Genomic DNA, 13,582 nt, shown 5'->3' with positions numbered 1-13,582 from the left:
ATTCTCCCTCCCCAGTCAGTATGCATCTCCAAAATGGCAGCTTTGGTAACTTGTGAACTGGCTTAGTCCTCTGTGGGGGACATTAAGCTCAGCCAGGGAACACCTTGGCTTACAGGTTTCAGGCATTCACAGCTTTTAAGCAGTCTCTCGCAGTCCCCATTTATGGTGTCAATGACATTTTTTTGAAAAGGTAAAATATCGTGGACATAGAAATGAATCTTCAGTTAGTTATTCTCTCTACTGTTTCATCATTTCCCCAATCAAGCCCCAAATTTTAATCAAAATGATCCAACCCATTTCCCTTTCTCCATATCCTATCCCTCCCACCCCTAAATATTACACCAGTAATAGCCAAAAACTACACACATGCTACGCTGTAAAAACGCAGAGTTAACACTATTGGGAAGAAGGCTGTAGGTTGTGGAGATGCTCTTTGAAGGCCTACAGTATCTTTTTGTTCTTCCACACACCGAATTCTGCAAGTTTTGTCCTTCATAGAAGGCCCTTTGCTTCTCTCAGCAAAGCACAGAACGGGCTGCCTTGAAACACTTCTCCCCATTCCCCTCCACTGGGATGGGTGTGTGAACTACATAGCTTGGAACAGCTTAAAGCACTTGGGCTGCTGCAGGGCACAGAAACTATACTGGCTCTTCAAAGGACATCTTCTCAAGCCACCTCTATGGTGTCAAGACAAGTAGAACTTCTTCCCTCCTCACTTGAAACCCACAGTTGGATGTGACAGGGCTGGTACTCAAGAGACTTAATTCTTGTCATCTTTTTGTCGTCATCTTCCGAGGGATAGGAGCGCCACGTCAGCCTTTCCTCATAGAAGGAAATGACAACCTGTGGGCACTTGACATTGGCTTCCTTGGCAGGGACCAGGTCGGCCTCATCAGAGTTTTTCCATTTCATCAGGAACGTGAGTTCTCCACTTGAGCCTGTAGCTCCAATGATCTGTTCCGGCTCCAAACCCCGGGCAAAGCCTCGTGGCTTTTCTGACTCTTCTTTCTTCTTCTTTGGTTTGCTCTCTTCTCCCTTACCTTCAGAATCAGAATCAGCTTTGCGCTTGCCTCCCTCTGACTTATCTGTCTCATGTGCTGTTTTCTGTGACTGCAGAAACTCAGCAATGAGGTCAGGACAATCCAGATTCTCTTCTGGTTCCCACGTATTGTCTTCATCTGAGAAACCTTTCCATTTTAGGAGGTACTCCACTTTGCCCTTTACAACTCGATGGTCAAGAACTTTTTCCACCACATATTCCTCTTCCTCCTCTTCTAGCACCTCCTCCACTTTCTTCTTGTTTTGTTTTTTCCCCATAGTGCCTGCCAGCTTTCCGGTATAAAGGGTGACGCTGCTCAAAGCAGTGCCCAAGAGCTCAAGGAGAATCGGGGTCACACTACTGGTGCGTCGCGTCGGGCCGGCTGGGGGGAGTGGCGCCCAGAAAGCAACAAGCCGGGTGGCCACAGTCGAGCCCCTCACTGAAGCGGCGTACCGCAGGCCCCGGCCAATGGTCCTCCCCTCAGCTGAACTAAAGAGCCTTGCACTCTGCGCTGCCTGCCGTCTGCCGATCCTCTGAAATTAATCAGGTGTTTCTTGCACATTTTAGAATCTTTTCTTTATGTTTCGCTATGGTGAGTTTGATTACAGTGTTTCCTGGTGAGGATATTTTCTGGTCATGTTTATTGGGGGTTCTATGTGCTTCCTGTACTTGGAGGTCTATTTCTTTCTCCAAACCCGGGAAGTTTTCTCCTAGTGTCTCACTAAAAAGGCCTTCTAATCCTTTCTCTTTCTCCATGCATTCAGGAACTCCCAGAACCCGAATGTTGGTTTTTTTAATAGTATCCTGTATATTCCCAACAGTATTTTTTATATTTCTAATTTCCTCTTCTTGTCTTTGGTTTGAATGTATACTTTCCTTTGCTCAGTCTTCTAAGTCTGATTTTTTTCTCTTCTGCCTCACTGATTCTGTTTTTAAGGCTCTCAGCTGCATTTTTATTTGTTGTATTGTATTTTTCATTTCATTTTGATTTCTCTTCAATATCTCAATTTTATGTTCTGTTGAATTTTTCATTTCATTTTGATTCCTCCTTAAGATTTCTATTTTATGAGAGAGATTTTCTTTTCTTTTCTTTTTTTTTTTTTTGACAGGCAGAGTGGACAGTGAGAGACAGAGAGAAAGGTCTTCCTTTTGCTGTTGGTTCACCCTCCAATGGCTGCCGTGGCTGGCGCGCTGCAGCCGGTACACCACGCTGATCCGAAGGCAGGAGCCAGGTGCTTCTCCTAGTCTCCCATGGGGTGCAGGGCCCAAGCACTTGGGCCATCCTCCATTGCACTCCCGGGCCATAGCAGAGAGCTGGCCTGGACAGGGGGCAACCGGGACAGAATCCGGCGCCCCGACCGGGACTAGAACCCGGTGTGCCAGCGCCACTAGGTGGAGGATTAGCCTATTGAGCCACAGCACCAGTCGAGAGATTTTCTTTCATGTCCTGCATGGATTTCAGTAGTTTGAGCGTTTGTTTTTGATTACTTCTAAGTATTCTTATAATCATTTTTTGAGTTCCATTTCTTGCATTTCTTCTATCTCGTTATCTTCATAATCTTGTATTGAAGTGTAATGTTGTCTTGGGAGTGTCATGTTGTCTTCCTTATTATTGTTTCTTGGGTTGTGGCATTTGTTGTTTGGCATTTGTGGAGATACTTGTTGGTTTCTTTTTTTTTTTTTTTTTCCTGCTGTGGCTGCTTTTCTCATTGTACTATGATTCTGTAGATAAGTGGACTGTGTGCTTTCAATGAATCTCTAGAGGCTTCTTGTGGGCGTGGCCAGAAAGCTCCATTCACTTCTTCAGTGTTAAGGTCATGCCTAAGGTGACACACCCAGGTTTGGCATGCTAAATCTTCTCTCTTTTTAATCAGAAGGGACATAATTCTACTCAGCTAAGCTCTTCTCCTCAATGGCGAACAGTGCCTTTGCACTAGCCCCAGTGGGTATAATATTCATCTGCTCTGTCCCAAGGAGCACACAGAGGATCTGTGCAGTTCTTCGTGTAAGCTCAGATTACCCTGCAATGTCTCTCACCAGGTAGCCAGGGTTGCCCGAGCTTGTGGCATCTCCTCTGAGATGATGTAATGTCTCTGCCACAGTGTGCGTTCTCCCACACACCCTCAGTTTTTTTTTTTTTTTTTTCCTTACAGTCTCGGTTCTGAAGCTCCACACATTTACTAGGTTTTAGTCTGTTATTACTCCCCAACAAAGTCAGGTTTCTCTGCTTGGCTGATTGCAGGGCACAGACACGAGGTAGTGCAGTTGTTATGTATGGCCAAAATGGTGCCTTCTCTATTGGTTTGTTGTCTTTGTAAGGTGATTGGAGAGAGAGGATTGTGTCTGTACCATCCCTTTTATTTTTTCTCATCTCTAGTTAGGTGGTGCACTTTCCCCCACAGGGCTTCAAACCTTGTTCCCTCTAGGCTCTTCCTGCTGCTTTTCTGCCAGTGTCTCGGGCTACTACGGTCTCCTCACACCTCATATTCCAGGGCTGGTGTGGAGGCTCTCGGCATCTGGGGTCCTGAGCTGTGGGCACCCACACCCTCTGTATAGGTCCACGGTATGCCTCAAATTACAAGAGTTTTCTCTGCCATTCTTTCCCTAACTCATCCCTGAGACTACACTATCTCCACTATTACAAACTGTCTTCTCCTGGACTAAATCAGTAAGCTCCCTCGCTATTCTGCCATCTTGAAACACCCTCCAAGCTGTCTAATATATTGACATAAAATTTTTCTTTCACTTGTTTCTAAGCTGAGCATTTCAAGATGTAAGTGTTTTACATTTACAAAACAGGACTAGGAATTGTCATTATAACACAGAGGAGTAAGCTGCTACCTGCCAGATGCTAGCTAGCATCCCATATAAGTGTGCTGTTTCACAATCAAGCTGTTCTGCCTCTGATCTGGCTCAGTTCTAATATACCTGTGAAAGCAACAGAAAATGACTCAATTAGTTGAAACCATGCCAACCACATGGGAGACCTGGTTGGAGTATATGAGTCCTAGCTTGAGAATGGCCCAGCCCTGGCCATAATGGCCACTTGGGGAATGAACCAGAGGATGGGAGATTTCACTCTTCCTCTGTCTCTTCCTCTCTGTCAATCACTGTGACATTCAAATAAATAAAATGCATCTTTAACAAAACAAGACACTAAAGGAAATGAGGAAAACCGAGATGGGTAATTTTTTTTTTTAATGTTGCATTAGCCCAACCCTTGGTCTGTGAGATTCTTCCCCATTTTAAAGGCAGCTCCTGTCATGGTGGCTTAGGTTCTCTTCTGGATAGCAAATGTCCTTGGATTTGAGTAGGAGTGAGGAAGCAGCTGGACATGTGCATGACCTGAGTCTGGCTCTGGCAGTAGCTCCTGGGGTGGCAGCAGTTCCGACTCGGGCTCTCTCTTCCTGATCTCGCAAAGCCTCTTCATACTGGGATGGGAAGGCAGTAGGCACGGTGTCACGGGCCTTGGCCACAAACTCCAGGACTTTCATTTTGCTGGTTTCAGCATGGGCTTTTGGACCCCACAGGAATTCGTAGCGTGCAGGATCAGTGTCAGGCAGCCTCCGGTACTCCAGGTACTGCAGCCTCACTAAATCCTTGGTGATGAGCTTCCTGGGCTCTCCGTAGATGAAGTGCTTCCTCCCAGCATAGATCCGCATGGTGTTCAGGAATTTCCAGACGTCTTCCTCGGTGGCCCGGTTGCCCTTCATGAAGATCACACCCAGGAGAGTCATCAGCAGACCGGTCTTGGGTAAGCCCCTGCCAGGGCGCACCCTCCCATTGTTGGGCAGTTTGAGTTTGCTGACGAGGTCATAGGATTGACAGGTTGAGTTGATTTCCTTCACTTCCACCGCAAAGAGAGCCTCAATGCTGCGAGAGGCTCCCTGGAGGATTTCTGCAAACAGGTGTGGGCACTTGGTGTTAACCACCATCAGCATGTCTGCCTTCATGATGGGCTGTTTCATTTTATACTTGTAGAGCAGGAACTGCTCCAACAAATCCACCTTCGTGGCTAAAGCATCACTGTGTGATCTGTCAGCGGAGGGTGTGACCCCCGAGGAAGGTGGCTGTTGCTCTTCCTCGCCTTGGCTGTCGTCACCCTCATGAGGTCTTGTGTCAGGAACACGTCCAGAAGTCGTGCTGGTGGAGGGAGGGCTGCTGGGTCTTGGGGGAGGGGTACCTGACACAGCAGCAGATGAGCTCCGTGGAATGTCCTCAAGAACAGGAGAAGAAGAGGAGGGCTCTTCTGCCAATTCGGTCCCTCCCTGAGCTGCCCTGTGAGCCTGGGGGTCCTGTCCAGTATGGCGACTTTTCTTAGGGGCACGGCCCTTGCGCTTATGAGCCCGAGGCATGATGATGTCGTCAGGGCCAGCAGGCGGGCGTGTGCAGACTAGGTGAGGTGGACTCCCTGGAGAATGAGGTTGAGAGGGTGTGTGTGTGCCTTCACCACGGAAGTTCCACCACGGCTATTAGGAGAGCTACATTTGCAGTCGTCTTTGAGGGACCTGCTCTAGGAGAACACGGGGCTCGTGTGCTCGCCGGGTCAGCCTGTCCTGTGGGCAGCCTGTGGAAGAAGAAGGCGTCAGTCTCGGGCTGAGCCTGCCACGCGTGCTTCAGGCACACTGCGTGACAGCCGCACAGGCTGCCGGTCTGCCGAGTTGAGAGGACCTCGTGATTCACACTCAAGACCGTCACATCAACAGATGACAGGTCCTGGAAATCATTCCCTCTGCTGATCTGAATTGGATTGCTCAACCCTCCCTGGAACCCCCAGAAGGGAAATGAAGGGCGCTTCCCATCCAGGTGCTTGCAGTGCTGACTTGTCAGTAGGGAATCTCCTACCCTGACCTCTTTGGATTCCCTAGTCTTCATTCTGGGCCATTGCACTTGCACAAGGGTCCTGGGACCCCCATGCCGTTTGGTGAATGGTGGCTGCAGACTCAGGCTCTCGTCTTTCAGAGCCCTAATGTAAATAGTGATTGGCAGCTTCTGCTCCACAACCCTGCCCCGTGGCTTTCAGGGCAGTGACCAGACTCTGATGGGTCTACTATTTGGTGGTGGGAGTTGCCCTCAGTATTTTTTGAGCCCACCTGCTTTGAGGCCTGGCCCCTCATACTGAGTACAAAGTCATTCTGAGACCCTCTGCCCACCCCCAGGACCGAGAGTCTTCTCATCCCATCATACGTGTCCTAGGTGTGCTCAGGCTGAGGGCGAAGACTCCGTGATGGTTCCACTGTTACGGAGGGTTGGCTCCCTTAGTCCCCAGGGTACTCACCTTGGCCTTTTCAAACACTTGCGAATCCTGCAACTGCCAAGTTGAGGCCACAGCCCTTGGACTGAGTCCCTCACCCTCTGTGACGTCATAGGAGGAAGTAAGTATGTCACATCCTGGCAACAACGCCCTGGTGTCACAGATCTGCCCGCAAGTGGGGGAGGGGCGAGTGGTCCTGTCAGTTCTGAGGGGCAGGGCTTCCTGTGTCCCCCTCACCCCCCCAGGGGCCTCCTCTTATCTGCTGGTAGGGCTGGGCCTCCTCCATTTGCTTGCTTAAGAAACCTCCCAGCTGGGACAAGGACCTCACATCCTTGAGAGGCTGCTTGCTGAAATCAGCCTGCCAGTGCTGCCCAAGGCTCCCAGCATTGATGGCAGGGCCAGGCTCTGGGTCAGCTCACTGTTGAGAATCTGCGGTCCCCTCAGATGACGTGCACTGCGCTATTCCCATCTGCAGTCTCCTCTTCTTAACCTCTTTTTCAAGTTTATGTCTTGGGGAGTATCTCCCTATCCTCCTAACATAGGGTAGCTGCTGCAGGACTCAAATTATCTGGGCAGTGGTGGGATCCTTTTCTCACAATTTGCATTATTGAGGGCATTTCCAAACAGTAGGTGCTCAATTAATGCCTGGAGAATCACAATAAAATTAAAATGACATCTCTGAGCAGGAAGTCCAATATAATACACAAAATTTGATACACATGTTAAGAAAACAAGCCATATCCAAGTGGGCACCATTTACTTTCAAAAGAGCCCTAGTGTTGTTTAAGCATTTTGCGATTCTGTTACCCTGTCGTGTTCTTACATGTTTCCATGAATGTACCTATCCCGTTGCTGTGTTTTCTTATTCTATGGTTAATCAAACACACACTAAAGGTCTTTCGATTTATTCAGAAACAGCAAAACTCTTTGTCATAAATCTGAGAAACAGTCATGAAGGTGTGATCCATGAGATTCAGAAACAGACTTTGCAACAATGTAAGCTTTGAATGAACAGGAATAACATTTGAAAACAGGGGAATAACATTTGAAAATACCTATTTTGTCGCCTCCAGCCTCTGTTAGTTAGAGCTTTGACTACCCTCTTCCCACTAAGTGAAAAATGCTGCTCAGACCTCATTAGGTGTGGGAGGACCTGCGGGACTTGGCCCTAGAACCCACCCTGGACCTGGCAACCGTGGAGGCCCTGGCTACAGCTTGCAGTTCTGCTCTCTCTTGCTCATCTCTTAAAGCCTCCTCATAGAGATCAGGGTAGCAGCGAGGGACAGTGTCATTGATCTTGGCCAAAACTTCCAGGACTTTCATCTTGGTAGTTTCAGCATGTGCTCTGGGACCCCACACGAATTCATAGACTGGAGGACTCCTAAAGCGCACCTGACGGTACTCCAGGTAATTTTCCTGCACCAGATCTTCGGTGATGAGCTTCCGGGGCTCCCCAAAGATTGAGTGCCTCCTCCCAGCATAGATCCCCAGAGCATTCAGGAACTCCCACATCTCCGCCTCAGTGGCACGGTTGCCCTTCATAAAGATCACAGCCAAGAGTGTCATCACCAGCCCTGTCTTGGGCAGCACCCTTTCCCCACTGACCTCATCCTCACTGGAGAGGCTGAGCTTGTTGATAAGGACATAGGAGCGACTAATGGGGTCGACTTCCTCCAACTCGAGGCCAAAGATCAGCTCAACACGCTCAGAGGTTCTCCTGAGGATCTCGGGGAAATGCTTCTTATACTTTCTCTTGACTACCTTCAGCATGTCTGCCTGCACGATGGGCTCTCGCTTTTTATACTTCTCCATGATGAACTGCACCAGCATACTCGCCTTCCTGTTCAGAGGATCTCTGAGGGAGACCTGGGAAGAGCCTGCCCTATAGCCCTCATCTACATCCGAACTGGCATCAGAACTCCCTGCCTCAGGAGAGCTAGACGCTCGGCCTCTCAGACCCCCCTGGGCAGCGCAGGATCTAGGGGAGCTTGGGGGAGTTCCCTCACGAACGGGAGAGGAGGAGGGAGACTCTTCTTCCTCTTCCCCAACGGCATGGGCAGCCTTGGCACCCTGGGCCACACTGCGGGTCTGCTGGCGCTTCTTGCGAGCTCGGAGCTTGCTCTTCTGTCCCCGAGGCATGACCACTGCAGGCGGCAGAAGGCTGGCAGCAGAGCGGGCAGGGCAGGCACCTGGATGGGGGAGAGTGTCATCGTGTGAGCACTGAAGTCGAGGTCCTCACCTCGTCCATGGTGGGAGCTGCGAGTGCTCCCATCTGCTGCCCGGAGGCTTCCCCTTCACCTCAAGGCTCTCACCTCCCATGGAGTTGGAGTTCGGCCATGAGGGGCAGCCTCAGCCTGATAGAACTGCCCTGGAGTCTGTCTCCAGGGCTGAGAGCAGGGGCAGGTCAGGAAGCTCAGCTCCCGCATTCAGGAGCCGCTGTTCAGTCTTCCCTTAACTTCCTCCCCTTGGCCACCACTGTGTCTCTTTACTTGAGACCCGGCCCCTCCCGCCAAGGTCAGCGCTTACCTGACAGGCAGCCCCGGGAACCGAGTGTGGACCTCTTGGTCCCACCTGCGCGGATTCTGCAAACTGGAAAATGCAAGAGCGAGTTGGGGTCTTTGGGGTTCCGGAGCTGCCCTGGAGGAGCCCCAGATTGTCTGTCCTCAGGCTAGCTTGTGACTCTTCCCCGACCAGAAGCCTCCACTTGGCTGCTATCCTTGAGGAACTGGGCGGCAGTGGGGTCAGAAAGACGTCTATGCCCGGGCTTCCCCAGGGGACAGTAAGGAAGGATTCCAGGGTGCCAGGGTGCCGCGCTGCGTGAGCATGGTCCCGGCACTCAGCAGGGCCCTCAAGCTGATTGTGCCCACGCTGTGGAAATCGTGCCCTGCTGGCCTGCCGCCTCCCCCTGCAACTGAGCTCCCACACCCCGACTCTCTGGAGGAGACTACGCGGGCGCATCGGAGTCCTCAGACTCAGCGGGCCCTCCCAACGCAAGGTCCGGGGTTCCGTGTAGCGCCGTTCCCCGGCCCAGCGGGTCCTGGACCCTCGCCCTGCCTCTGCTCTTGTGGCTTCAGCGCCGTGGGGGCCCCCCAAACCCTCAAGTGTCCCGAGGATTCCCTTCCTTAGCTGCAGAGGCCTGGCTAACCCCTTCAGCGAGCCGAGTCCAACCCTGGAGTAAGCCTTTATTCCCTAGGCCGCCATGGCGGAGAGGGAGCGGGAGCAGGCCGGGTGGGGTGGGGGGGTGGAGTGGGGCGGGGGTGCCGCAGGGCCGAATCCCGCCCGGGCTCTGGGCGCGGTGGGCAGATTTCTCGTGCTTCCTCTTTCTAGGGGCAGGGATTGTGGGTTTCGGCGGGGTGGTCCCCACACTTGTACGCCAGGTAACGCGCCGACACACCTGAAGAGACCTGTGAAGATGCCTCAGATAGAGGCCGCACCTCTCAGGGCAGCACCCCCCAACGGCCTTTTAGGCGGAAGTGGGGGTGGCCACTTCCGGCCATGCCCTCTGGCCCCTCCCCAGGGCGGACAGGGCGGTGCTCTGGGCCGCAATTCCTTCCTTCCTTCCTTCCGGGGAGGGAAGTGTGGAGCGGTTCCGGGTTCCGGGTTCCGGGATCTGGGTTCCGGGTTCCGGGTTCAGGGTTCCGGGATCTGGGTTCCGGGTTCCGGGTTCCGGGTTTGGGGTTTGGGGTTCAGGGTCTCAGGTGGGGCGTGGTCCCAGAGAATTCCAAGCATGCTTTTGTTGTCAGGCAGCTGGGCCCGAGGCTCCTCTCACAGCTGAGCCTAGCCGGCCAGCCTGAGACCTGAGCTCTCATTTTCTTGTGGGCGCACCATTGCAAGTCCAGTGGAGCCCGAGCCCTGTGGTGACGTGTGGGTCCTCCCGAGGCTGATGGGGGAGGTGTGCGGCTTTGTGGGGTCCATCTTCGGGTGTGGATGGTACCCTCGGTTCTCTCGCACTGTATCATCTGGACTCCTCGTCGTGGGGGAGCCCCACTTCTCTGCTGACGGGAGACCAGGCCTCGACCCACGACCTCCAGTACCTGAGCCACCTGCTGTGGAGTGCAGGTGCACCTCATGTGACCACCGCTCCCTGGGGCCTCCAGACCTGGCTGCTCTGGGTAAGTGGCTTAGGCTGTGGGAGGGCGGACTGGGAGGGAGCCAGTTTCTTTGGAGCTGTGCAGCCTCTGAGTTCTTGCTCTAGGTTCTCCTGCCCACTGCTGGAATTCGCCTTCTGATGGGAATCCGTCCCTTTTCTCCGCCCGTGCCAGCGAAATCCCCAAGGAGTGGGCGTGGGCGTGGGCGTGGGGTCTCCTTGTTGAGACAACTGTCTCTGTGTGTCCTTCTCTCCACAGGACTGGATGTTTCAAAACGTTCAGGGAAAAAAGTTCTACCTTTGTTACATGTGATAACAGAGATGCTTTGCTTGTAATGTGTTCAGTTCTTTATATGCTTTTTGATGATGATTAATGAGTCACTCTTCATGCGGTTCCAAGCTTCCAGGTGGTTATGAGCACAGCGTCTGGACCTATAGTGCTAATTCAGGTGGCATTGCTGTGTTGATAGCCCACACAGTACGGGTGTGTGGGGTCTCAGTTGCTGTCTCAGAGTGCTTCAGTGCAACAGGAGAAATGCCTTGTCCCGAGGCACAGTAGAAGAACGAGGGTTACTCATTCAAAGTGTTCTTCTAGCTGATAGTGAAGTCTTCCAACTTGTATTCCCTTCAGATTACGCCTTAACCACCCTCACTAAAGTTAAAACTCAATATAAACTTAGTATTATTCAGAATTTCATTTTTGTGTTAGTGTAATTGTAAATATAGTTTTACTTAATTTTATTGTTTGTAGAAAGAAAGTGTTTCTTTTTTCTTTTAAGTTAACATAATTATAGATGGGAATATTTATGGGATATAGTGTAATATTTCAACACACATGTACAGCATGTACTGACCAAATCAGCATGATTTGCATTTTAATCTCCTTTGCATTTCTTTGTGTTTGATAGCTGCTAGTTACTTTCTTTCAGTCTTTCATCAAATATATAAATTTTATTGTAAATTGTAGTCACCCACTGTGCTGTCAAACACTAGAACTTTTTCCTTCTGTGCTACTTTGTTTTCATACTGATTCTCCAACCTAATTCTTTCAATGTTTCCCTTCCTGTGCACTCTTCTCAGTATGTAGGATTCAGATCAACAGTTTGTGACTTCCACATGTAAAAGAGAATATATGCTATTTATGATTTGTGTATGATATATAACCTAATATCCTCCAGTTCTATCCACTGCTGCAAAATATCAAGATTTCATTTTTTGTTATGGTTACTGTGATTAAAGTTTTCATTTTTCTTACCTCTTATTTACTTGGAACCATTGTTATGATGTGGATTGGCTATGCATTTCATCCAGTTTACAACAATGGTGGTAATGCCATATGTTTGTGTATTACTCTGTACTCTGTTGGGGATGCTTTTGTATTGCACCTTTACTGTGTTAACTGGGGATTTTACAAAATGGAAATTTCCCCATAGTGTAAGTTCACTGAAAGTTATTATCATGAACCACTTTTGAGTGTTTTTTTTTTAGAGATGTTTTCTGTTACACATGATCACATACTTTTTCAGTAACATAGTGATTTCCAGTTGACAGGATTTTCTAATGTGATTTCATTTTTCTGTTTCTTGAACCCAACTGTTTCCCCAGTAATTTTTAGATTGGATTACTATGAATTTATTTAGGATATTTTTTTTCCCTATGTGAGTGAACTTACCTTTAGTATTATTTTTTTAAAGATTTATTTTATTTATTTGAAAGACATAGATACAGAGAGAGGTAAATACAGAGAGAGAGGTGTTCCATCTGCTGGTTTACTCCCCAGATGGCCTCAACAGCTGGAGCTGCATAGATCTAAAGCCAGGAGGCAGGAGCTTCTTCTGGGTCTCCCACGTGGGTGCAGGGGCCTAAGGACTTGGACCATCTTCTACTGCTTTCCCAGGCCATAGCAGAGAGCTGGATTAGAAGAGGAGCAACTGGGGCTAGAACTGGCACCCATAAAGGATGCTGGTGCTTCAGGCCAGGGCATTATCCCACTGTGCCACAGCCCCGGCCCCCTTTAGTGTTATTTTTTAAAGATGTATTTATTTATTTGAAAGACAAAGGGAAACAGACACAAAAAGCTCTTCCATCTTCTGCTTTTTACCCATGTGACCACAACAAGTGGGTCTGCTCCAAGCTGGAGCCAGGAGGTCAGGGGTCATGCTGTCTTCTAGATAGGTTGCAGGGGTTGAAGTACTTGAGCCACCCTCTTCTGCCTTTAAGGGACAGTACTGGCTTGCTAGATTATAAGTGAGGCAGCCAGCATGAAAACCAGTGTTCAGATAAAGGATGCTGGCATTGAGATAGCAGCTTAGTTCATTATGCCACAGTGCCATCTCCTCTTAAGTGTCATTTTATTGGGGTATCCTTATCTAGGCTTTGTATGAAGGAAAGCTAGCTTGTCAAAATGGTTAGTGATTCTCAGTCTTTTTGTAAGATTTGGAAGTATTTAAGTGAGATGATGATTAGCTTTTTCTTCACCATTTGATATAATAAGCCTTCTGACTGGTCCTCAAATCTTTTGATGATGCCTTGGGTTTGGACTACAGTGTTAGTTTCCTTGTAAGATTTCTGGTTTTTTTTTTTTTTATGAACCAACTTAGTCATATCTATTTTGCCAAACTGCTACAATTTTTCTTATATAGAGGCATCATATTTGTAATGCAGTTATTGTTACAAAATTATTAGGAGTGTTCATTTGGCACTGTGGTTAAGATGCTGCTTGAAATGCCTCCATCACGTATCAGAGTGCCTAGTTATTCTGCTTCTAATTCTGCTTCCTGCTAATGCACATCTTGGAAGGCAGCTGGATGGCCCAGGTAGTTGGATTCTTGCCTCCCATGTGGGAGACCAGGAATGAGTTCCATACTCTTGACTCTGGCCTAGCCAATGCCCTGTAGTTGTGGCCATTTGGGGAGTCAACCAGTGGATGGAAGATCTTGCTCTCCTCCTCACCCAACACTGTTTCTCTGTATTTCAAAAAAGACCCCAAACATTTTAAAAAGCAAAATGAATAATATTTTAAAAATTAAAATGATCAAATATATGCAGCAGTACAGACAAGAGAATAAGGAACCAGATAACCTGACATTCATCATAAGTGATTCTCAGTTTTTAAAATAAAAACTTATACAGATTAAGGTTTACTTACTTGTCTGTTTATTGGCAAACATTCTCTAGAGGTGGCATTGTGCACACCCTTTAG

At 49.1% G+C, this 13,582-nt stretch overlaps 1 protein-coding gene, 1 long non-coding RNA gene and 2 pseudogenes across 2 annotated transcripts; all 4 read right to left on the bottom strand.

Annotated features, from left to right (window-relative positions):
• Positions 1–345: 345 nt before the first annotated feature.
• LOC100348684 (chromobox protein homolog 1 pseudogene) lies at positions 346–1,374 on the bottom strand (annotated as a pseudogene).
• Positions 1,375–4,234: 2,860 nt separating this feature from the next.
• On the bottom strand, positions 4,235–6,418 carry LOC138847492 (melanoma-associated antigen B5-like; annotated as a pseudogene).
• A 765-nt stretch (positions 6,419–7,183) lies between these two features.
• Positions 7,184–8,445, bottom strand: LOC138847488 (melanoma-associated antigen B1-like). Its single transcript, XM_070066375.1, has one exon. The coding sequence runs from the start codon at positions 8,430–8,432 to the stop codon at positions 7,431–7,433; it is 1,002 nt and encodes a 333-aa protein (XP_069922476.1). The 5' UTR covers positions 8,433–8,445; the 3' UTR covers positions 7,184–7,430.
• On the bottom strand, positions 8,442–9,771 carry LOC138847489 (uncharacterized). The gene is made up of 3 exons (XR_011385320.1): positions 9,688–9,771; positions 8,820–8,882; positions 8,442–8,482 (listed from the first exon to the last, which is right to left on the bottom strand). It is a non-coding gene; the product is annotated as an uncharacterized lncRNA (long non-coding RNA).
• Positions 9,772–13,582: the final 3,811 nt, after the last annotated feature.

The sequence above is a fragment of the Oryctolagus cuniculus genome, chromosome X (assembly GCF_964237555.1).
Source record: "Oryctolagus cuniculus chromosome X, mOryCun1.1, whole genome shotgun sequence".
NCBI lineage: Eukaryota > Metazoa > Chordata > Mammalia > Lagomorpha > Leporidae > Oryctolagus > Oryctolagus cuniculus.
This window is presented reverse-complemented; position numbering and strand designations above follow the sequence as displayed.